Source organism: Geotrypetes seraphini, chromosome 8 (assembly GCF_902459505.1).
Source record: "Geotrypetes seraphini chromosome 8, aGeoSer1.1, whole genome shotgun sequence".
Lineage (NCBI taxonomy): Eukaryota > Metazoa > Chordata > Amphibia > Gymnophiona > Dermophiidae > Geotrypetes > Geotrypetes seraphini.
This window is the reverse complement of record NC_047091.1, coordinates 136,807,059-136,832,503: the sequence shown is the minus strand read 5'-3', so window position 1 is coordinate 136,832,503 and position 25,445 is coordinate 136,807,059. Positions and strand designations below refer to the sequence as shown.

The 25,445-nt window shown below is 40.2% G+C and overlaps 1 protein-coding gene across 7 annotated transcripts in view; it reads right to left on the bottom strand.

The window, feature by feature from the left end:
- The window catches only part of TBX1 (T-box transcription factor 1), a 41,891-nt gene extending 16,981 nt beyond the window's left edge, over nt 1–24,910 (bottom strand). The window contains exons 1-7 of one of the 7 annotated variants that reach the window (XM_033957416.1): nt 24,835–24,910; nt 22,263–22,373; nt 19,063–19,447; nt 12,471–12,572; nt 5,860–6,031; nt 5,417–5,572; nt 483–550 (exon numbers count right to left, since the gene is read on the bottom strand). In XM_033957416.1, the coding sequence (XP_033813307.1) occupies nt 483–550; nt 5,417–5,572; nt 5,860–6,031; nt 12,471–12,572; nt 19,063–19,447; nt 22,263–22,373; nt 24,835–24,895 (1,055 nt within the window). In that variant the 5' untranslated portion in view covers nt 24,896–24,910. Of the gene's footprint in view, nt 1–482; nt 551–5,416; nt 5,573–5,859; nt 6,032–12,470; nt 12,573–19,062; nt 19,448–22,262; nt 22,999–24,834 lie in introns of those variants that run through there. The other 6 variants (XM_033957418.1, XM_033957421.1, XM_033957419.1 and 3 more) reach the window with 6 other exon arrangements.
- Between the last annotated feature and the right edge of the window lie 535 nt (nt 24,911–25,445).

Here is a 25,445-nt window from a genome sequence, read left to right as displayed (position 1 = left end):
GTTATTTCATCTACAGATGTACAACATGCAAGCATCCCTGTGAATTATATAATGTGTTCATCTAAGCAACTAGAATACACATTAGTAATATGATACTTCTCATAGAAATACATGTTAATTGAAAATGAACTGCATAAGTAAAGTCCATATAGATCATGTGTAATAATACAGAAAATAATGTGAAAAGAATTATAGAATAATAATATAACCCCCTTTTATGAAGCTGCGTTAGGCTTTTTTTATTGTCAGCCATGGGGGTAAAGGATCTGATGCTCATAGAATTCCTACGCACATCAGAACTTTTACTGCCACAGCTGATGATAAAAAATGCTAGCATGGCATCGTAAAAAGGGGGGGATATTTTATAAAAATTGATTGCATTATGTCTCTATCTCTGATTCAAGTGTGGTTACTGACAGCTAAACTCCAGTGAATAAAATAATATATAAATAATTTTTTAAAAATAAATTTCTTAGACTTACCAGTCCTCTGGGTCACAGTCTCTGAATCCTTTAGCAAAGGGGTTGCTTGCAATTTTTAACTGTGTGATCTGGAATGAAGGCAAATTTTCTTTGCTTAAAATGTCTTACTGCATCGTTTTTCTAAAATTTCCGACATTTCTTTTCTTTAGATATGTTTCTAACAACATTTCAGCTAAAAGGTAAAATTATGTTCCCAATATTATGGGTAAAAATATAAGAAAGAAAATGTGATTAGTAATAAAACATATGGCTATGCTCCCTCTCCCTCCCCCCCCCAACAAAATGTCAGATTCTGTGCTATATAATACTGTCTCAAGGGCAAAACTCTGTTAAGACACTTGTAAGAAAATGCCACATTATATGGGTCACCACCAGAACAGCAGAGACAAATCACGAGATAAATCATACTTATGTATTTATTTAAATCACCAGGGACCAGCCAGGACATTTTCTATATTTAAGCAAATCCACGGATAAAGTATGCGATTGTGAATTTCCGGAATGGGTTGAAAAACAAACTTTAAGCCCCTCAGTGACAGTTCCAGACTTAGAGGTCAAGCTGATAGAAGGCAAGAGAGAGAGCAGCTGCCTCGGACCATCAGCAAAATGCCAGCATTGGAAGGAGACAGGCAAGCTTATGATTTAAAGGGCCAGCTCATACTTACCAGTCTGATCTTTTTTTTTTTTTTTTTTTTTTTTTTACAGAAGTCTGTATGTTTCTTGATAAATTCCAGATAATAATTTGGGATTTAGTTCTTTTCAAAAACCTATAGAATGGGTAACATCAGGGTATAGATTGGACTTAGTTTTATTGAAATAATCTACACTGCATAGCTCTGAAACTTATGTACAGGCTTGTTAAAAACGGCAAGAAGTAACAAACAAAATTTGTAATAAGCAATTATGTCAGTCACTCCATTAATACAATGGTAGGTTGCCAAATGTACAAAATCATTACACTTGAATTTGGCTTCGCAAAGAAACTAAGGGGTCCTTTTATCAAGCTGCGGTAGGGGGTTTAACGTGCGTAATACCACACGTTAAACCGCCGGCCGCGCTAGCCACTAACGCCTGCATTGAGCAGGTTAGTTTTTTTTAGCCGGCCGTGGGGGTTAGCGCGTGATGAAATGTCCGATGCGCTAACCCCGCTAGCGCGGCTTGATAAAAGGAGCCCTAAAACACTTTCAAACAAACTTTTCAACTGAGGTCCAATATTTTATGAAAGAGTTTATAGGCACCATGATCATTTTAACTAATTTATGTTTATCTAATCAACCATTACTTAATAGCAACTTTTTAATAGAAAGGAATGAACAATTGTTACAAGATTTCATTGATATATTAAATAGTTTCTAAATAGGTGTGTATGAACATCAGAGATCAACATTAATGCTTTCCTCTAGTCTAGGCTGATAATTGTCTTAAGATTCTTTTTGGATGAGGTCTATACAAATGCAAACAATAATTTAATGCTATGGACCCTTAGTCTGACCTGCCACAGCTTCCCTTCTGTTCTTAAATATTATAAGTGCATAGAAGTCAGCACTAAATGCTCCACTTTTTACAACGCCCTCAAAGGCTCCCAAAATCAGGGTGGCAAATCCTGATAAAAGTGAAAGGCAGATTTTTTTTCCAAATAAATTCCGATTGACGTTTCTCAGCTGGATGTCTGTAGTTTCAAATCTAGACTGAGTTTCGGGTTTACATAGGCAGTGATGTCCCTCTGGGTTTTAGGAAGTTTTCCGTGAGGTTACGATTGCAAATATGAGGTTCCTGCAGTGTTTCTGCAGCGTGCCTGCTGAAAAGAGCCTCCCCCCCCCCCCCCCCCAGCTATCGGATTCCTGCCAAGGTTAAGGAATGACTTTAGCAGATGGACAGAAAGATTGGGATCGATCCCCAGATACCTGTTTCAGAGTGCTAAAGCAAAGTAGTTATCAACCCTTATGTAGGGCCCCACATCGGAGATTCCCACAGCGATGAAGGGGCCTCCATGTTTACTCAGGGACCCTATGAGTTTACATTGACCCCAGAGATGATGGCTCTGCCTTGTCACCTTGTAACCGAAAGTGGGTCACATTCTAACCACCTAGTTTGGTTCTTCTTATGTACTAAATAATCATCAGTAAAATTTAAGATTCTATCTCCCAGTGACCAGAAATAACATTTATATGACTGCTTTGGAGTCTATACGGCAGTGGTCTCAAACATGCGGCCCGAGGGCCACATGCGGCCCGCCAGGTACTATTTTGAGGCCCTCAGTATGTTTATCATAATCACAAAAGTAAAATAAAACAGTTTCTTGATCATATGTCTCTAACTATAAATGACAATATTATTATTAAGACTTAGGGCTCCTTTTATCAAGCTGCAGTAGGCGGTTAACGCGCGGAATACCGCGCATTCAACCGCCTGCCGCGCTAGTCACTAACGCCTCCATTGACAAGGCATTCGTTTTTCGGTGTGCCGCGGGGGTTAGCGCGTGATGAAATGTCCGACGCGCTAACCCCGCTAGCGCACCTTGATAAAAGGAGCCCTTAGCCAAAAGGAAAGATTTATAAACTATAACGAGTTTTACCTCATGCAAAATTATCATTTCTTTAATAAGACATTAACTATTTTTTCTGAGGCCCTCCAAGTACCTACAGATCCAAAATGTGGCCCTGCAAAGGGTTTGAGTTTGAGACCACTGCTATACGGTAATCTGGTGCCCTCAACATGACTGAAGAAACATACATTTCTTAAGTAATAGGGCACCTATATATTTCAGTATATTTCCTAAGGACTTTTGCCATATATAAATTGAAGTTACTGAACATAAATAAATGCACTGTGGATTGTGGAGGAAGGTATATTTAGGGCTCCTTTTACGAAGCCGCGTTGGTGGTTTTAGGGCGCGCAGATTTTTAGCGCACACTAAACCCGCGCTACATGGCAAGAACTAACGCCAGCTCAATGCTGGCGTTGGCGTCTAGTGCAGCCGGCAGTTTAACGTGCGTTAAACCGCTAACGCGGCTTCATAAAAGGAGCCACTTAGTTTTTTTAGATTTGTCATAAAACGAGGTGTGGGACCTTAAATGGTGGTTAGAGCAGCTACTTCGGCACCCTAAGTTGAGAGTTCAATCCCAGCCTGGGACAAGTCACTTAACACTTCTTTGCCCCAGGTATCACCGTTAGACTGTGAGCCTGTTGGGACAGATAGGGAAAATACTTAAAGAGTACCCAATCACTATTCAATGCATTAACTGCTTTGGGTGAATCTCTTCATGAAAAGGCAGTTAATAAATCCCAATAAGCTGTAATACTTTCAATTCTATCAGACAATTTAAATCAAAACTAAAGACATTTTTGTTCCAAGACGCCTTTGGTTAATAACTGTCCTTTTAAGGGCAAAGTTTTTAAAAAAAATTTGTTTTTTTTTATTTGTTTTTTTAAATTTGAATCAATTGTCATTTCTATCCTAACCAATTGTTTTATCCTTTAATGTTTCTCCTTTCCTATATCAATTGTAGTTCTCTCCCACTATCCTATTGTTTCATTTCGTATGTTTTTGATCAAAGCGGTCTGTATGTTAGGACGTTAGTCTGTATCCCCCATTTCGTGTTTTATTGCTATTTTATAACTCATTTTTATGTAATTTTACACTGTCAACCACTTAGGAACTCGAATAAGCGGTCTAAAAATTTTTTTTGATAAACTTGAAACTTGAAAACAACAAAACAAGCAGAGAAGAGACAAAAGATAATCAATAAACTGGAGAAGAAGCCTTTGAGCAAGGGCACTGAAAGCCATGGAAGTCCGGTTCAAATGCCAACATAGGCGCCTTGTGATCTTAGATTGTAAACCCTACGATCACAGGAAAATATTCACCGTGACATAAATGTAACTCACCAAGACTCTTTCCTCTCTAGACCTGACTTAGGAGTCTTTTTATTAAGGAGTGCTAACTGATTTAGAGCGTGCTAAAGATTAGCACACGCTAAATGCTAAGGTGGCCATTATATTTGACTAGCGCGTGCTAAATTGATTAGCGTGCCTTAGTAAAAAGGACCCCTTACTTTCCTAATGTCATGTCCTGAATTGGTTTTAAGCTGGTAGTATCATCTGTTTTCTAAATAACAGAAAAGGGTCAGTGAAAGGCATTACAGTACCTAGTTCTGTCTGCCCCTATCTGTTGCAAATAGAGGTGGACCAGAATTGTCTGTTCATCGGATTTCACCATTAAAATGTATATGCCTTCCACACAGAAAACTCATACTGTGCCTTTATTGTATTATATGTCTTATCCTTATTTGTAGATCTTACTCCAACTATCGTATTGCTAACTTATGTAAACTTGTAACCTGTTCTGGGCTCTTTTGGGAGGATGGGCTAAAAACTTGAATAAAAATATAAATAAGTAAATCGCCAAGTGTTGGGGGGGAGGGGAATAGGGTAAGTTATCTAAATCTGGCTGCAAGCAAAACTGCAACACACAAAATGGATCTGTGTATTCACGGGAAGTCTTTAGACAGAGCCTACACATGGCATTTGATCATGCGCTTTGCTTTGTAATTCTTGTATTTTACAAAAACAAAAATGAGAACGGTGTATTTTCCACCCAAACGCCCAGAGTTGTGTATAGGTTCATTTGAATTCACTCAGCATGTATTTATTAAATAGTGTTCTCTTAATTGAATCTGGCAGCTTTAAAGAAGTTATTGATCGTTCCACAGTAAAGTCAGCCAGAGGAAAAGTCTATTTATTTGTGTACCAACAAATTTGTAGACTGCATAGCTTTATTTTCATAGCACAGACTTCTCTGAACTAATACAGCTCCCTCTTTTTTTTTTTTTTTTCAAAGTCCCTTTCCGGCCCTCCATCCATCATGGAGAAGGATTTGATAAATGAAGTATTGGGAGGTTTGTGTCTCGGTAATAAACTGCAGACCTACTCACTCTGTGATTCTGATAGGCCGTGACTGCTGTGAAGCGAGTTTCCTCAAACACGAAGGTTTTAAAATTTTCCTCTGCATACTTCTCGCTATCTTTCCTGGGATCCACATACACCACATGGAACCGGGGCTGATATCTGTGCATGGAGTTCAAAATGATCTGAGTGAAAACAAAACAAAACAAAACAAAAAACAGAGAACGAACAGAGAATAATTTAATCCACTGGGCTCTGGCTTGCAAGACAGCCACTAACTTCAACAAAATGGAACCTTTTGCAGAAGTTCTGAGAACAGTTTGTGCATTCTGCTAGCCACTAATAAAAGAGCAGGCTTGGCAAATTTAGAAGTTGCAAAGACCGAGCAGCACTTTTCAGACTCAAATGATTTGGAGGAAAATAATTAGCTGTAACGGAGAGGCCCTGTTCAGCTAGGCCTGAGTTGACTTACATGCCCATTGTCATCTAGTAAGTTGTTGGTCAGTTTGAGTTTATCAAAAGAGACGATTTGTTTCATCCACTGGGCTCCTTTAGCTGGAGAATCCGGGTGGTAGTGCACCCTCCCTGGGGTAGCAGGGTCAGCTTTCCCCGCTACCAGCCATGAGGAACTGTGAAAGGCATATCTAGAAATGGGAAAGAAAATTTTAAAAAAAGAAGAAATCTAGCTTCAATCTGACTCATTATTTGTATTTTTCCAAAGAAATAGACAATGTCACTCCCTCCTTGCTTTCAAAATAAGACCTTATAGTGTTTAAGTGAAAGTTAAACTTTCATTTTCAGATGTTTTGGGGAGGGGGGTTCTGTTTGTTTTCATTGTTCCTTTTAATGATTGAATTACAACTTCTTTATATATTCATTTTCTAAGTCACCCTGCATAAGGCCCTCATATGAAGTGAAGTCATCATAAATTCTATCGGAAGGTGCATTGGCTCCCAGTTGAGGCAAGATTAGTATTCAAATTAGGTTTGTAACTGTTATAAAACATTGTTTGGCCTTATACCCGATTATGTTATTGATCACTTTAGATTTACTGACAGAAAACATTTTTCTCGGCATTTTAGATTATTTACATTTCCTACTGTAATAGGTTGCATATACAAAAGATTTTTCCATTGAATTTTATCTTTTCAAGCTGGATGATGGGATAAACCCCCTTTTTGTCCTGATAAACTCTAACTCCTATCTTTCTATTAGAAAAATACTAAAGACCTTATTTGACAAATTCTTCTGAATATACTGTGCCTTTGCAGTCTCTTGATTGTTGTTAACTGCATTGAACTGAGAGGTTACTGTGGTATATAAGTGAATTTGTTACGTTCCCCTATGCAAAACTGCACTAGCCTTTGTGATCAGGAGATCTTGAGATTTTTAACTCACAACATTGTATACTGTACCAATGAAAAGCTGAGCTAGTAAAACGGAATTTTCTTCCCCTAAACTTGATTGATGTTCTGTCCTCATGTCACTCTGCCTTCTCTCATCCATCTTTCTATATTTTTGCTCATATTTTCTTATTACCTTTATCTGCTTCCTGCTGGCATATTCCTTTTTTTTTTTCTTTTTGCTTTTATTGGACAACTGAGTATATACATCAGATACTGTAATATGTTTAATCTCAAAGCAGTATGTGTCTTTTCTTATGTTATAATGAATATTCTTCAGTCTATAGGCACTGTTACTGACACCCAGAAATGCTAACACAAGGATCTTATTTCCCGTTTCCGTTTCTATGGAAAAGTCTGTGAAAATAGACCCTTGCTATCTTTCTAAAAAAAAAAAACCAAACCCCAATAAACCAAGATTTAAAATAATAATAATAATAAATATTTGAGAAACACAGGCCCTTTAGAATTGTTAATCAATATATGCCCAATCTACATAAACATAACCTCAACTTTTCAAAACTTATTCTAAAATGAAAATACAAAATCTATGTATTCCTTCCTGAAAAGAGCTTTTCCTGTCTCTGTTCAGATGACACTGTCCAGAGGTACAGAATGAGAGAACATTATTTATAGGCAATATTTAATGCCAGACTCCCCAAATGCATAAATATTTACAAAGAATTACATGTATAGATACAAGAGTGTTTTGATATTGTACTAATCTGGGTTAGTACAACCTGAAATTTATTTGAGCTCAAGTCTTAGTCTGAACTGTAGATCTTTGGTTGTGTTCTAGACTGAAGATTATTCAATTCTCTCTCTCTCTTTCTTTCTCATATATTAGACCTTGAAAAGAGGCATGTTTACTAAGATGTAATACGATTTTACCACACCTTAAGTGCAAAGCCTATATGATAGAGGGGACGTGGTCAATATTTGCCCTAAACTTACCACATAGGTCAGACACTTACCACATGGACAGACTGACCCCATAGCTGCCATTTTGAACCTGGATGGCTATGGGACAGGAGTGGAGGGAGACTACTCCTGCTTCAACACTAGACTATCCAAAAGACCCCTGGGTAAGTCCAAGAGGGGTTTGAGAATGGTGGGAGAGTCACAGCCAAGAAAAGGAAGCAGCAAACAATTCCCACAAGTACTGAAAATGCAGTCAAAAGAAGTGGGAAAAGGACGAGATGCTTTTCCAGGTGGAATTCTTTATTTGTAGCATCACCAATTTCTCATAAGACTCAACAGGAAAATGCGGACCTCACGGAGCGCACGGACCTCGCAGATCTTAGCCACATGCCCTTAAATATCTGCTCACCTCATGAGGTCCGCAGATGTTAAAAGGAGGATCCTTGCAGACTCAACGCCATGGCCACCTTTTTTTTTTTTTTAGATCATGTGCTTTAGTATTTAATACCGGCAATTGCAACTCCCAATTGCAAGCCAGCAAAGGTACAAGTTAAAGAGCATCTCACGGACCCCTACAGAACTAAAAGCGCATGGCTTTAAAAAGAAAGCGGCCATGGTATCGGGTCCACAAGGATCCTCCTTTTAAAACCCATGGACCCCACTCACCCCCAAGGTGAAGCAGATGTTTTAAGGGCATGCGGTTAAGATCTGCGAGGTCTGTATTTTACTCAGTCCCGACTCAACACTGACAGTGTTTCAGTGCCATTATAGGGGATTATGTTATTGTATTATTAATGTTTGTGCAGGCGTCTTTTGGCGCCAAAACACTGTCAGTGTTGAGTGTTATGAAAAACTGGTGACGCTACAAATAAAGATTCCACCTGGAAAAGCATCTTGTCCTTTTCCCACTTCTTTTGACTGTATATTGGGAGAGAGTCACAGCATCATACCAAAGGCTACACAGGGCACAAACATGGAGGAATGTAAATTTGTTCTCATTGGCCATGGTGAACTGGGTGGGGCAGGGGGGCACCAGTAGGTGAGTCACACAGGATGCAACTATAGCTCAGCATAGATGAAGTTACAGGGAAATACTTTTAAAACCAATAGGAGGAATTTTTTTTTTTTTTTCCACTCAGAAAATAGTTAAGCTCTGGAACGCATTGCCAGAGGTTGTGGTAAGAGCGGATAGCGTAGCTGGTTTTAAGAAAGGTTTGGATAATTTCCTGGAGGAAAAGTCCATAGTCTGTTATTGAGAAAGACATGGGGGAAGCCACTGCTTGCCCTGGATCGGTAGCATGGAATATTGCTACTCCTTGGGGTTTTGGCCAAGTATTAGTGACCTGGATTGGCCACCATGAGAACGGACTACTGGGCTTGATGGACCATTGGTCTGACCCAGTAAGGCTATTCTTATGTTTTTAGTATGGTCCTGGAGGGTCAGGATTTGGTCCTGGAGGTGGTTCTTGATTGGTAGGGTGGTAGCCTTGAAAGCAAGTGTGCTGTAGCATCTCATGTGGTAGCTGTGAGGACTTATGAAGACGTTTCAGTGACATAGCTACAATTATCGCTACTCACTGTGAAACATTTTCCTCCGAAGGTCCTTTGATCTGAATGAAAGTTGGTGTGGGATGAGTACAAGTGAATTTATTTCTAATAAGTTTATGAACACACATCCCTGCGTTGGTTTCTATATTGGTGCATTCACGTCTAGTTGCCAGGGCTGACCATGTCCCTTCTCCAACTATGGCTTGCCTGGATCTCAGGATTTTTACCATGCTGGCTGGTTTTAGCAAGCAGCAGCCATTAGTGTTGGCACATGCTATAATCCATCTGTTTAGCGCAGCTTAGTAAACATCCCCTATAGCAGTGGTTCTTAACCTGGGTTCGACCGAACCCCAGGGGTTCGGTGAGTCAGTCTCGCGGGTTCGGCGGAGGTCAAAACACACCTCCGACTCATATAGCGCTTTGGTCACGTTCAATCATCTATCCGTTATTCAGTGATTTTGATCAAGACTGATCGTGTACTCGGTTTCTTGATCTATCAATCTGTAACTAACGCCTTATATACATCAATCAATTCCTGATCAAAATTTGTGATTTAACTGATAGATGATTGAACGTGACCGAAGCGCTTATGATTCGTGATGATACGCCCCGCTTGTCCATAATTGGCTGCAGGTGATCACGCAACATCGCTTGGCCTATCTGTGCTGCAGGGGATTTGATGCGCACAGTAGTCGAATTGTAACTGTTGTGATGGTACGTCGTGTGATACCTATCTTAATATTTTAATCCCTTACTAACTATGTCGAGCAAAATACGAAAGTGGTCGGACGAATATGTACAATATGGATTCACATGTATAACGGAACGTGATGGGAGTCAGCGTCCTAATTGTATGATTTGCAATGACAAGTTGAGTAATTCTAGTCTAGCTCCGGCAAAACTAAGGGAATAAAGAAGAGTTCGGTGAACACACATATGAAACTGGTGGTGTTCAGTACCTCCAACAAGGTTAAGAACCACTGCCCTATAGTTAGTGTTTAATACAATACAGTATCTTATATCCCACAATTCTCTACAAGGAATCTATGCAGTTGACAATAAGAAGTATATCAAGCTCATTCAAGTGTAAATAATAGTCTCCAATTTTCTGGACATGTGCCTTTGAAAATCTAGTTTGGGTAGAGGGGGCACTATTAAATCATACTTCAGCAGAAACATACACCTAAATTAAGGCCTCTTGTATCAAGCCAAATAAGCGCAGGTTGGCGTGGTAAATGCACCAAAGTCCATAGGGATTGAATTGGGCATCGGCACATTTGCCACGCGGCATGATCAAAAATGACCTTGATGTTGTGCGAGGGGATGCTGAAAAGTTCTCAGCCCAGCTAAGAAGAGAATTGACGTGGATATGGTTCAATGAATGATCTGAAACAATGTCAAAACCGTTTCTGCAAATTGGCACTTAAAGAAATAAGATAACACTCTTTTCAGCTATAGTGGCAAAATAACACTCAAACATTAGGAAGTTGGTTGGTTGGGCTGAGAGCTTTTCAGCACCCTCTGGAATGTAATAAAAGTGAACCAAGTGTAAGACAATCAAGCCACTGTGACATCACTGGTGAGATTAGCTCTTATTGGTGGAATGATGCATTATGACATCAGAATGTCAGCTCTGGTTACCAGAGACAAACTCTTCACACTACGAGGGGATGCTGAAAAGTTCTCAGCCCAGCCAAGAAGAGAATGATGTGGATATGGTTCAATGAATGATCTGAAACAATGTCAAAACCGTTTCTGCAAATTGGCACTTAAAGAAATAAGATAACACTCTTTTCAGTTACGCTGGCAAAATAACGTGCAGAAGTTAGAAGTTGGTTGGTTGGGCTGAGAGCTTTTCAATACTCCTTCATATATTCCTTTTCATTTGATAAGCAACTATTTTCCATGTCACCTTCAGCTTGTCTAAATATTTACATATTCTACATCTAGATTCATAAATATTCTCCACAAAATAAGTTGAAATATATATATACGATATGTAAGTATGTTGTATGAGATATGTTTAAGAATCTTAAAATTAAACAAAAGCTCTAGGATTCAGAATTCATATTCCGACCAGGTTTAATATTGGGGATACTGAAATATACTTTTCTGAAAGTCCAATTACAGATTTATTTTCTACACTTTGATCTCCAATTCTTTCCTTCTTCAGGAACATCCTGTTAATTATATATTTCTCATGGAATCATTGAAAAAACGCAGCAAAATAAAAAACGGCAAAAAGCATAATGTTCAAGGAGTCAAGTAGAAAAAGCCAATAAGCTACCTTTTTCCCCAAATAGAAATGTGAAGGATATTTGAAGGGAAAATACAGTTTTTCCAAAACATTCTGTGCTCTTGGTGCTGTTTCCAAGATCTCTAAGCATTTGCTCTAGTTTTATTCAGGAACTGACTGACACCATGCCCAGTTCAGTCCTTGCTTGTCCTACCCCTTTTCACATCCTTAGAGAAAGGACTTTCTTTATCTTTAACACTTATACCCCTCCCTTAAACATTTCTTGTATGCCTACTTTAACGTTTACCTGCAGAGTTACCCATGTTTAAATATATATAATACAGTATGTCAAAGAGCAAATAGCTTCATACGAAGAGTCAAAGGGCAAAGGCTCATGCATTTGATATGACGCCTTTCTGTGGTACAACCAAAATAGTTTACATTTATTATCTAAATATACACATTTAATAAACTTTATGTGATATTGGGGACTTGAAATTAAAATATATATAAAGTTTTCCCATAGATTAATCTTCTGTTGTTCCATAACTCCCTCCCCCCTCCAGGAAAGTTGCCGAGTCCCTGTTCCCTTGGGTTACTGCCCCCTGTAGGATCTCCATGGGCTTTCTTTCCCCCTGGGATATTCTTGTGGGAAGGAGCAGGGTCCTTATCTTCTGGTGATATAAAGCAATTTAAAAGCATACTGGGGTTTGTTTGCACCTAGAGGGTTTTTTGGTGTGAAACTATGGTCCTCATCCAATTCCTATCTGAATATTTCCCCAAAGTGGGAGTGTTATTTACCTTTCAGATGTTCCACCTGTGTGGAAGATAAACTTCCCTTTTCCTTGGGATATGTCCCTGTTTGGGGGGAGGGGGGTGGCAGTTCATTTGACAGAGAAGACGCTTATCTGTGGAGACAGCCGTAATAGACTAGCTTCTCGTTTTCTGAAACACAGAAAAGTATATTTCACTTACCGGTATCGTTTGTCATCCACTGGTACAAAGTCCATTAATAGCATATAATCTGCCATTGGATCCATTCCGAAAATCTTCACCTGAAACGTAGGGAACATGCGCCTACGGACAGAAAAGAACTGTCAGGCATAAAATTAGGCAACTGCTTTATCCTTTATTACTGACCCTAATCGCTCACATCTCTTTCAAATTGTCAAATTCTGTCTCTAATCATTGTTTAATGGTCTTGTACAGTAGCTCTCTGTTCGGACCTAGGCGCTCAAATTCTATTGCCTGCCATAATTTCAGCCACTAAGGTGGGAAAATATTTTGCTAAATATCAAATTAGTTTGTCGACCTTGATATTAAAAAAAAATTGTACAAAATGACAATCATGGTAGGCAATGGTAAGTAGAGTCAATTGAGTGCTGAAGCAAGGATTTAGTTTGGATTTTTAGTAATGCTTGTATTCCACATTTAGACTTAAGAACGCCGAGACATATTACTAGGAGTCCCAAGAATACAGCGCATAGCCAGCCTCAGTCAATCAAATCTTTTTAATGTGGTTTCAAACACTGATAAATGTAACTCTCTTATCTTTCTTTCCACGAATTATAGTTCCTGGTACGGCAGCATTGCTGTTTGCATGTGTATAAGCTGACTTTACACAGGCCTGTGCTACACAGTAAAAAAATATATATATATATTTTATATATATATATATATATATTTATATTTTTTAACCTCCAGACAGTAAGATACCTATGTCCATCCTATCATTCTCTCTGCAAAAATTCTCCAACTCCTATATGTCCTGTCTGTACACATTAAATTGTAAGCTCTTCAGAATAGGGTCCGTCAATTGCATCTTAAATTTACAGCATTGCATAAGCCTTTCAGCGCTATAGAAATGATAAATAGTAGTGGTGGTATTAAGTGGAAAGGATTTTGGCTTCAAAGAGTTTCCCATTAACCTATTATGACTTGATAATTCTCCCCTGTCCCCCCATCGATAGAAATATATCTTGAAAATTAAAATGTGCAAATAACAGATGTATTTCTCTCTGTGCATGTTTTTAAATGTTGTCAGTTGTGCTCGGTTTCTGAGTTAAGTAACTTCTTTTTTCCAGAACAAGCGGTCCTAAAATAAATTAAAGAGAATAAGAAAGCCAAGCCGTTGGAAAATAAAGTTAAAGAGACTGGGTTTATAGGGAACCCCCCCCCCCCAGTGTGTAAATATGAAATTTCTTCACAAAACTTTATAAAATAGAATACCCTTCAGGCTAAGCAATTATTATCCTAAATGAGACTGATATCACGGCTCATTTAACAATAATGATTAAAGCTTCTCAAGTTCTTTCATTAGATATCTCAGTCCTTGCTTGGAATGGAGCACAGAATAGATCCTTATGCTCCTCTCTGCAGAAAGTGAATTTAAGACGGCCTCTAAACAGTGAGGAATTTTTCTGCCTTTTCCACTCACTTTACTCTGCCAAGCCTCGTCTATGTAATACTAAAGCAAGGGTGGACAAGGCGGTGTGAGGTCTGGGTGCGTGACAACTCTGACTGGGACTGTCACCCTTAACAATAGCGAGAGAGACAGGGAAAAGCGGCCGGCTGGGGCAGTAAACACACACGCTACCCAGGTAAGCCGCATTTCTTAGAGTGCTTTCAACTAATTTACTCTTTAAACACATTTTAGCCAGGTGAAAAGTAACAACATGTCATTTCTGGTATTCTCACTTGACCCAAAAATACACAGTCCTAAACTAAACTAAAACTTGAATTTTTAGACTGTGTTATTTTCATATAATAAAGCTCGACTCAGTTTACAATACATTAAAAGAATTAAAAAGCCCCCCCCCCCCCATAGAGCTTACATTTTTGAGAACAGCCAAGTTTTAAAGTTTTTGCGATAGGACTGAAGTGAACCTAATTCTCTTAACCTTAGGGGAATATCGTTCCATATTTCTGTTAGTTTAAATGAATAAGATTTCCCTAGTTTACCAATAGAAACAATACATTTAAGGGATAGAAAAGACAGTTTAAGTTTTTACATAGTCTTGACCAAACCCAGTCTTTGAGAATTCCAGGAAAGTGGTACGAGTAGAGAGCATATTTGCGCGATTTAGGGGTTGCTACCTTCTCTGTGTCAGGTGGGCAAAAATACAACACATTTGGTTTAAGAACTCAATTGTGGAAATCTTAAATGCTGATAATAAAAACTCTGGGGAGTATAATTATGTTCTTGCCCCCGATAGCATTCTCCAAGGAATATCCAGAGAAAATACAAGTAGGGAAAAGTTGTGTTTTGTACAAATGTTTAAGTATGATGCGTTTATAGGGTATTTGTGCATCCTTGATATAGGGCATCCTTATAGGGTATACATACTTCCTTGATCTGAAAAATGCACCCTACGAGTTCAGTATGAAAGAGGGGAGTTTCACATGTCAGGTGGCCCTGTTGAAAAACAGGCTGTTCCTGATGAAATAAGGTTACAGAGAGATTTTGTACAACTACAGTGGTATACTTCTTCTAGTTTATTCCGATCTCAGAATAAAAAATTCTTGTCATTTAGCGCACAAACGCCACAATAAGATAAAAGACCAGGAAAGGGGAAAAACCTCCTAGTTATTTATTTTTTTCAATTCGGGCTTTGCATCTAGGTGTACATGAGCAATCCAAAAGGACGCATGTCTCTCTTTTCAACATTGGGTGTCTTCTACAGCAGTCACATATAGTCCATTTGCAGAGTTTCAGTCCAGTTCTGCTGGCGCTTTTCCTTACTGTTTACACATATCGCTTGCTGAACCATACTGCAGTCTGCTGTTTTTTTAAGCAAAGCTTCTCCCGTGGCGAGTAAACCGTGGGGGTTGTTTCTCCTAGAAGTCTGTTAGGGAGTTGGGAGCAGTCCCTGGCACTTTATTTCCACACTTCAGACTCACAGAGGGTAAGATAAACAAGCTCCCCACTAAAAGGGCCGCAGGGAAACCCCTCACTGCGCTTTACCAACCTCCTTTCTGCAGGGTGTTATGCAGGCATCCTGTAGCTGATAAGTACTAGCAGCAGCAGTCCGCTTGGAAAAAATAAATAATAATTAAAAGCTCAAATGTTTAGGCTCTATTTAAGAAAGATTTTTGCTGTAGGTGCAATATAGGGAAAAAGTCCGATTTCATAAGGCCCAGAATCATAAAATAGATCTAAATGGGTTTATAAGAAATTAGCTTACTTTCTGTAAAGGGGACTTCAGTTTTTTAAAAATCGTCTAATTACACAGAATGAGACCAAATGCCAGGAAAACAGAAGCTGTCTTCCAGTGGTTGAGTGCCAGCCAAAGGCACTAATCCACAGTCCTATTTTCCAGAGGACTTCTCTCATTACCTGCCCACACCGACAAAAACATCTGCAGAAACAGTGCCTCTAACACCTTAGCATATTTATGGTGCTGAGTGCTTACCGATACTTAAATAGGTCTTTATTTCAAAGATGTCGACCCCTACTAACCAGGCCTCCTGGAGATTTTTAAATTAAGGTTTAAACCTACAGGAGACTGTGATAAATTCCAGCTATAAAAACATATCACATGAAGCCGGGAATCCTTAAAATTCACCAATCAATCGGAAGAAAACAATTATTTTGATAGCATTTTTTTGTACGGCGTCTATGACAAATTTTGTAAATATGATTTTTATTGGCTTGATAAGTGTGTGGGTTAATTTTTTTGGGGGGAGGGGGGTTGATCTGAAATAAAATGTAAACTGTGTGCAAAAGGGAATTATTTAGAAGATGTTTCATGCACAGCTTTTGCATCTTGTAATGAATGTCTGGTGCTGGAAGGTACAGGAAGAGCACTGGGCGCTTTTCACGACTTAAAAATAACCCATTGGAGACAATGCCCCCAAAACTTAACATGATGAAACACACTTTTCATCATATTATTGATTTTTCACAGATCCGAGTATCTTGTCCCAAAACTTAACATGCCATTCTCTCCAGAAGCACTGAAAATGGCCCATTCTCCATTTCTTTTCTGTGTAAAAAAAAAAAAAAAATAATAATAATAATATTTATTGTCAACATCCAGAAAAGGATGCAGAGTAGGATAAAGACCCTAGAAAACTAGAAGAAATGCAAGGGGCCGTAAAAAAAGTTCTCAACCCAACCAAGAAGAGAATGATGTGGAGTCATGAAACCTACAAGTTATTCCACACTTTTCTTGACACTCTTCGTTTCACTTCATATCACTGAAACGAAAAGTGTCAAGAAAAGCGTGGAATAACTTGTAGGTTTCATGGCTCCACATCATTCTCTTCTTGGTTGGGCTGAGAACTTTTCAGCGGCCCCTCCTAAGCAAAGCGGCTGAGTAGTGAGAAAACCCCTTCCTAAGGACAGCGGCTGCAGAGAGGGGGGGTCTAAAGCCTTGCCCTGGCGCTATTCAAACTATACACTTTTGCTTGAAAAGTTCTTCTAGGTTTAAGATCAAGCCCTGCATGACTTGTGGATTCTGAAAGAAATACTCTATTTAAGAACTTCTGATCTAAAAATTGTTCTGTATTAGTTTTGACTAAGTCACCTGCACCTCTTGACATAGATATTATTTAAAGACATTAAACCCCCTCAAAAATTGAGTTCTAACGTGGTATTATGGTACCACCTCAGGTTTCCAATTAACTCATGGCCTTGTTCAAGTTCTAACAGAGATATCTCTCCACCTGTCTATAGCCCTCAAATTTATTGTACTAAAATCAGACTTCACTGCATATTAAATAAATTTTTATTAGCTGGAAATTCTAATTGAGAAATATGAAAAAAACTGCTTTTTTTGCGCTGGTAACCTTCGTCTGACCCTTGATTTTTCTTTTCCGTATGAATTCTCTTTTTCCCCAATTTCTTTTCCATATGAATTTTTTCCCCGATTCTTTTCCATATGAATTCCCTTTCCCCCCAATTTATTTAATTCCACTTGCATTTTACGTTCCCTTCTTTATCTCTTATGGAATCTGTCTTGCAGATTTTCTCTGAAGTTCTTCATCTCACAGCATTTAGATAAAACTGAGATCCTTTAATCAAATGAACTGAAAAGGTCAGGGCCTTCTGTTTTTGGCCTAACTGATCCGGATCAGGCTGAGCCTAACAAACTCACTGTACCCGGTTAGAATTACCAGCCTCCTTTTAAGGCTGGAAGAGCTCACCCAAAGTGATATGTTTTTTCAAGAAATTGGTTAATGTAGGTAAGTTGAGGATAGGAAATTCTGATATGTAGCCCCAAGAATACGGATTTTCTTTTTATTAGATGTATTAAAAAGTACCATAGTAGACCATAAACAAATAATTAACCTCTGAATAATTCCTTCTGCCAGAAAAAAATTACAATGGGGGAAATGACAGCTTTTCTGTAGGGACAGAATTTAAGCAAGGAATACAAGGGGCAATATATTTTTTTGTTAGGAGGGGCAATATATTTTTTTGTTAATTAATAACGTGTTTTTACCTAATGGAATAAAATGCTTTACTGTATTTCTACACATTTTCAAGCCTATTAGTTTTCTTCTATTTATATTCTATTAAGTTAGGATTAGTATATTAAAACTATCCCTTTCCTCTGTTGTGACCTACCAATACAATAGAATTAGGCCTTTAAAAAAAGAAAATAAAGAGGTGCATATGAATGTAAACAAAGAAGACGGAATGCTGGAGAAGAAAGAAGCAGGAGAATTTTACAGATAAACTTGATATTATTTGCATGTTTTTCAGGCAAAAAAAAAAAGAAGAAGAATTTTAGGAACATGGTAAAATTTACAATTTCAAACACTGGTCCTCAAATTGTTGCACGGACTTGTAATTTATTCTAGTGTTGGGCAAGAGGCAGACAAAACTATATAATGGAATATGTATTAATATCAAGACATGGGGAGATACAGGAAAAACCATACGTGTATCTACTGAGGTATGTTCTAAGGTGAATATACAAATTCTAAATTAAGCGTCTACTGATTTCATGTCCCAGTCTATAATCGAACAAAGCTAATGGTATCACGTTATACTTTTCTTCATTTTCAAGAAAAGAGAATACCAATATTTGTGCTTACGTTTCAGTCGTGTTACTGTCTTTTCCATCTTTTTAGTGTAGTCCGCAGAAGAACCGACCTCAGTTACCAATGTGCGTTGAACCTGCGCTCCCTCGGTTCCTATTCTAACACTTAAATATGAGACTTTTCCCAGCTTTAATCGAGTTTTCCCCAATTGTTTGTGCAGCATTGATTATGAGGACAATAAATCACACGGATTTTAGGAGTCTGTGAGCAGAGTACTCCGACTCCCCGGAAGCCAAGGAAAGGGAAGATTAAAGTGTTTCCGAAAGCCCTGCTTCAGCCCTGACTCTTCACAGCCCGGGGGGGGGGGGGGGGAATCCACCACTTTGCTGTCAAGAGAAAGGACTCCCGTCTGTAAAGTTTCCATTTCAAGATCTTTTACCTTCTCTCTTAAGGGGTAAAAGTGGAGAAAGATGGCGCCTTGAAAGGAATTAGAGCGAGAAGGAAGGAGTGAAAGAGACAGAAGGTGAAGTGTCAGAAGGAAGGAATGAGAGCTTTTTTTTTTCTCTCCATACTGTACCTTCCAGCCTTGGTGACGATCATCTCCGTGCCTAACTGGTTAAACTCATCCCACAGCGCCTTCATCTCCAGCTGCACCGTGATGTTGGCCACCTTGGGGTTCTTTTTCACCGGGACTTTGCAGTTGCCGTTGCCGGACGAGGAGGAGGTGGAGGAGGCGGCAGCGCTCTCGGGCTCCGGGCCTGGGTTGGAGCCCGGGCCGAACGCGTAGCCGTGCTGGGCGGCGGAGCAGGGCTCGTAGTGCGGCTCATGCTGGCTGTAAGGGTCCCCGGGGGAGGGGGAGAGGTGGTAGCCGCCAGAAGCGTTCAGGCTACTCAGGCTGTTGGCCGTGAAAGCTGCAACATCGCAAAAGTGGGAGAGCTGCGTGAGCCAAGGGCTGGAGATAGCTGAAATCATTCCAGAGAGGAGAAAGAAAAGAAAAAAAAAAGAAAGAAAGAAAACAAAACAGGTTTAATGCACGCTTCCTCCGAGCAACTCCCGTCCCGAACTTTTTTTTTTTTTTTTAACTCTCCACCTCGGTTCTTCGTGCCCCGCGGCTCCTCTCTTTGCACTGTCCCGAGCTCGTCGCCTGAAGTTTCTGCTCAGTCTCCCCCTGGACTTCTTTCTCTCTCTCCCTTTTAAGTCACGGCCTCTGCCTGCCTTCCTCTTTTTTTTTTATCTGGCTGCAGTCCGATCGTGCATCTGCGCCCCCGAGGGGGGAAGGTTAAAATCCCAGGTGCGATCTGCCCGGGGAGAAGAGACCCTTCAGCTGGGGCGCGTGCGCCTCGGCCCCTGGTGTTCCCTCGCGCAGACCGAGCCGAGAGTCCAGCTCGTGCTCCTTCCCTTTACGCTGCTGCGCTGCCGCTCTCTGCACTGCCCCTTAGCACGCGCAGACTGTGCGACTGCGTCTTATCTCCTGCCCAGGCGGGCAGGGCCTTCCCCTAGCCACAAACTCGCTTCTTCGTTCTCCTCAGCTAAAGCACCAAAAGAGCAGGTTAAAAAAAAAAAACCAAAACCTTTCCTCGCCTCTGGGATTCAAGCCCCACGATGGCTTGATTGACAGGGAAGTGCGCCTTTTAATGGGGGGGGGGGGGTTCTTCCTCCTAACACCCACTTTTCACATAAACTCGAAGGCGTTGCCCATTTCCCCCACCCTCCACCTCCCAGTCAGTGTTTAAACAATAGGGGAAAAAAACACATACTTGTACCAAGGAGCTGCTGCTAGAGCAAATCACCCAGGTATTGTTTTTAAATTAAAGGGAAACCACACTGAAATAGACTTGCAAGGTTGGGGTGAGTGCACTGTTACAACATCTTACCCTAGCACTTAAATTTATTGCCATGCAATTAAATGAATTTTTTTAAAAAGTTGTTACACACACACACACACACTCTTTGGAAAATATGTTAATCTCTCGGATGTCATCGGACTTGTCACCCAGAGCACCACACATTCAGATTGAGGACGGAGAGATATACGAGGGGCCGCTGAAAAGTTCTCAGCCCAACCAAGAAGAGAACGATGCGGAACCACGGAACCTACGCTTTTCTTGACACTTGTCGTTCCATTTCATATCATTGAAACGAAAAGCGTGTAGGTTTCATGGTTCCACGTCATTCTCTTCTTGGCTGGGCTGAGAACTTTTCAGCAGCCCCTTTATTATTTCTCCTGAAAAAGTTCCTTTGCACTCTTTGCAAAGGAAAAAAAATATTTCTTTTTCGGGGGTGGGGGGTTAGGTTTTCGAGAGCTAATCATTTTTTTTATAAGGGACAAAAGGTTGTGTTGACTACACTTGCATGCCTATGGATTGTTTTATGTGACAAGGATGTATATATTTTTTAAAACGTTTATTGAAATATTGATTAGAGCATGGTTTAGCAATCACCTGATTTAGCAGAGCTCCACTTTTCATAGGTTTTTGTATATAGAACCAGAGATTCTTTTTATATATACAGTAATAGGAATCCTTAATTAGATAGAAACTAAATAAGTGGGGTGCTGAAAGGTTTTCAGCCCCCCAACTTCCTCAATTCTGAGCATTATTTTTGTCACTGTAGCTGAAAAGAGTGCTATCTTATTTATTAAGACGTGCCAATTTGCAGAAACGAAATTCTGTGGGGGGTTTTTTACATTGTTTCAGATCATTGCTTGAAACATATTCAAGTCATTCTCTTCTTGGTTGGGCTGATAACCTTTTCAGCACCCCTTCAGTATTTCATAGAGGGGAAAGCTCTTACAAATGTGGGGTCTCAGTCGTTCCTTCATGTTGGCCCTGGGTATTTTCAGTGTATTCTGGGAGGCTCGGGAGGTATTAGGGCCATATTACTTCCATCCTCACATTGAGCAGAGAATGACTTTAATCAACATTTTCAAAAGTGATATCTCTACTATTTAAACATTTTTTAATATTAAAGATTTCTATAGTTTAGAGAGTCTTTTAAATTGGAAATTAACACACGCTTATTACATATAATATGTCATTTATATTGATAAGATTTTTGCTTTCTGATGTATGTACTATGCAAACATCGCCACATTACAAACATTTTCTGCATATATTTTTCTGGTCATTTAGTAGCGTATTCAAAATGAGCTTTCAGCTAGTCTTTCAATTTTTAGCAAGCTTGAGTGAAAATATTTGACCAAGCAATTGGTATTTGTTCTTTAATCATGCCATTCATTTGCTTTCCCCAGTATCAGATTTCAAGGTGATGGCTTTGATTACCCATATTTGCTAATATAATTCTAAACTTTAAGTGAATTTTGAGTTGCCTTATTGCACGGTATTTTTGAAATGATATTTTAGCCTGCAGGGTTTGAAATTACTGGCCTCAAACAAGCTAAAGTTACATGCTTGTTGCTCCCCAGATGCGAGCATTTTCTTTATTCAAATTTCTATTGCATTAATGTACACAATTTCAGTTGCCAATTTTTACATTATAAACGTCTGCACTTTATTAATCTGCTGGCCCACTAGTACTCTAGCAATCACAATAATTGCATTTGTAGTGAAGGAATGACCTTTGCTGCAATTTTGGTTCCTACAGATGAATATATATATTATTTATTTTTTTTCTACGCCACCTTTAAACATTATCATTACGTTAACTTTCATCTACAAATCGAAATGCTAATTAAATAACTCTTTCCATTTTTTTAAAGACCAACAACCACAGACGTTACCCCCCAGCCTTTCACTGCAGTGCAGGTGCGCCACTCACCCTCCATGTCTCTGGTCACTGCGCTGAAATGCATCTTTAAACGGTTGGAAGCCAGATTCCAGGCTTTGCTCAGGCCCCCGCCGAGCTCTTCGTCCCCCGCTTGTTCTGCAGCTGAAATCAGAGAGGCGATGCTGAAAGCATTTGCCTTAGGAGACAGAGGACTGTTTTCGTCCATAAGGGAGAAGAAACTTTAGCAGCAATCTCCCTTCCCCCCCTCCCCCAGTGCTCCCCTCTTCTCTGTTTTCTTTTCCCTACCAAAGCATTAAGTTGAAAGTTGCAACCAAAGGAACTGAAGCCAACCACAGCTTCTGGAGCCTTCAAAATCGGGTGGGTGGAGAACAAAAGTTTGTAGAAGTTTTCAAGGAACTTTTTTTTTTTTTCTGAAACGTACCCTTGGTGTATCCTTTCTGCGTTTCCAGAAAAAAAACAACAATCAAAAGATTTCCAAACAAGATGAGCAAAATGTGGCCGTCTCAGCTCTGGAAAAGGGCTGCTCCCGTGCCAGAAGTGAGGACAGAGACTGCTCCCCTTCGCACGGCTCTCTTATTTATTTATTTATGCAGTTTCCTCCCCGGCCACTTGCTCCTTTGACGGCGCTCTCGGTGACTGACTGCACTGAGGTCACCCAGGACTCTCCATGCGCGCGTGGGTCCCGCCTACAGCACACCGGCACTGCTGGGGTTGAAACAGTCAGCACGCCCTAGTCTGAATCCGGCCGGGAAAAAGCGGAAATAAAGGTCAGTCAGCAAATGGGGGAAAACAAATAAGGGAACACCTTGTACTAACTTAATATATTTCTTGACCATGCTGCCTTTCCCGGGTGCCAGCAGAAGAATCAGAAAATACAGGTGGAACACAGATTACATTATGAGGATTACTGCTCCCCCTTCACCCTGACCTGCTCAGAGAGGCTGATGCAGAAAACTACAGAGGGCAGAACTGTGTGGCCCAGTACACTTCTCCCTCCTTATTGGCTGTGATAGGGGATTAACAGAACCGCAAATACAGAAAAACTACGAATAACTTTTTCATATGTTATTCGCTGTTTTTGATTAAAAGCCATCATGAATATGGTGAAACCGCAAATAACATGGCGGGAGACCTGGCCTGTTCCTGAAGGAGAGGCAAAACACGGTGAAGAAAGTGCTGGGAATCGGCGATTTTCTCTGTAAACGCTTGGAATCTGCGATTTCTCTATGCAAGCTGTTGTAATTTGGGGGGAGGAGCCAGCATGCTTAAAAAAACCATGAATAATTGAAACCGCAAATGCTGAAACCGCAAATACGGAGGGAGAAGTGTATTCTGATGCACCTTTTTGGACCCAGGGTGCAGAAAGGAGTTCACCCAGCAGTTAACTTGCCCAGTGCACATGGGTGCACCTTATATTAAAACCAATGGCAATGAAGTCATTAGGTATTTCTCCCCAATGCACAGAAGAACCAGGGGGGTTTAACAGCACAACCTGAGAAATTCAGGCCCCAGTGCTCAAAAAAGCTTGCCGTGCATGTAAGACTGGTTACTTACAAGTTAACTTATCCTCAATGCACAAAAGGGTTGGGCTTTTGTTGGGTTTTTTTTTTTTTTGGGGGGGGGCTTTTACCAATCGTGATAGTAGCCATGGAGAATCCTATGCAAATGCATTACAAAGAACTCATTAGTATTAAAATGAGCACTCCATGTAATCCACAGCAAGGAACATCCCACCTGTTGCAAACTTTTCCAGCAGATCTGGAGCTGTAGGTGACTTCCCCCCCCCCCCCCATAGGAGTGGTTTGCTTTAATTTGAACAGTTTGCATATCAGATATGCATGTGCTGTTTGTGTGTGTGTCCTGCACCTAAGAGACGCATCTAAAAGCGATGTTTAACCAAAAAGAAAAAAAAAAAGATTTCAAAACTTGCCACAGCAAAACAGGCTTCAGCTGAAGCTGGAAGGTTGTTTTTATTTTTCCCTTGTTGCCGCTTACTGGAGCTTCGAGATCACAACCCTACACTGTACTGGGTCTGCGCACAAAAGTTATGCCTAAGGCTCAGCTCTCTTGCACAGGCACAAAGCACAGTTCCTCCCCCTTCTACCGCCATACTCAACACAAACAATGTGCATATAATTTGCATACGTGTTGTGCTGAGCAAGCATTTTCCACCAGGTTACCAGAGCCCTGTGCGTCCGGCCCCACTTTCAAGACCACTGTGGGTGCAGGGTTAGCTGAGAGAAGTTATAGCACCTGAATCTGAAAAGGCCCGGTTGACCCCAACCACCTTCCTCTTCCCCACCCCCATTACCCTCTCACTGTGTCATCTCTATGAGTACTTAACCTCACGTAAATATTTACATAACATTGCTAATGGAATTACTGGAATCAGACAAGAGACACTTTCTGATGGAAAAACCAGGCCACAACTTTGTTTATTGGAAACAAATTGTGCAAACATTAATGACAGAATAACACCTCCTGAGCTACCAACAAATTCAACATAATAAACCAAATTATAGTCCCCTGACCCTGACTCAAATGGTATCCACTACCTGAGCTTACTGCCAGCCAACTGCTTATCACCTGATGAGCCCCATACCCAGTAGCTCAGGATTACTGCTGCTGCGACATTTCCAGCCCCCTTGCCATCTGTAACCCATCACACTGAGAAAGGGTGGGAGAGAGGGAAAGCCATCTCCGAGGAACAGGAAAAGGTCCTGAGCCTTGTAGGTCCTGACCTTATAACCCCTCCCATGCTTCCTTTTTCCTTTGCTTCTGTCCAATCAAATTGAATATTTCCAGCAGGAACCATTCCTACCACTCCCCCAGCCACCTACACTATTTCCCCCCTTTTCTCTCACCCTGATCTCTTTGTCTAGGCTACCAGCCCCCCCCCCCCCCGTTCCACAAGACCTTTCTAGAAGGTCTCAAAGGGTGACCAACTTGGGCTTTCAAGCCCATTGTTATAGTCGCATGTCAAGACAAGTTCTCAGGCTCTATCATGCCAGTTTTTTCTTTTTCTTTTTTTTTCTCTGTTAATATTTGTAACTTTAAAAGACAGAATGGAAATAACAGCTGTGCCCAGAGGTAACAGTGGCTTCACTGTGCCCCTGTCCAAAGAAAACAAATGTATCGGCACACATCTGTGCATCTTATTCTATGTATAAATATTAGCCTAACAAAGTTTTATGTGCAAAAGATTTTACTTAT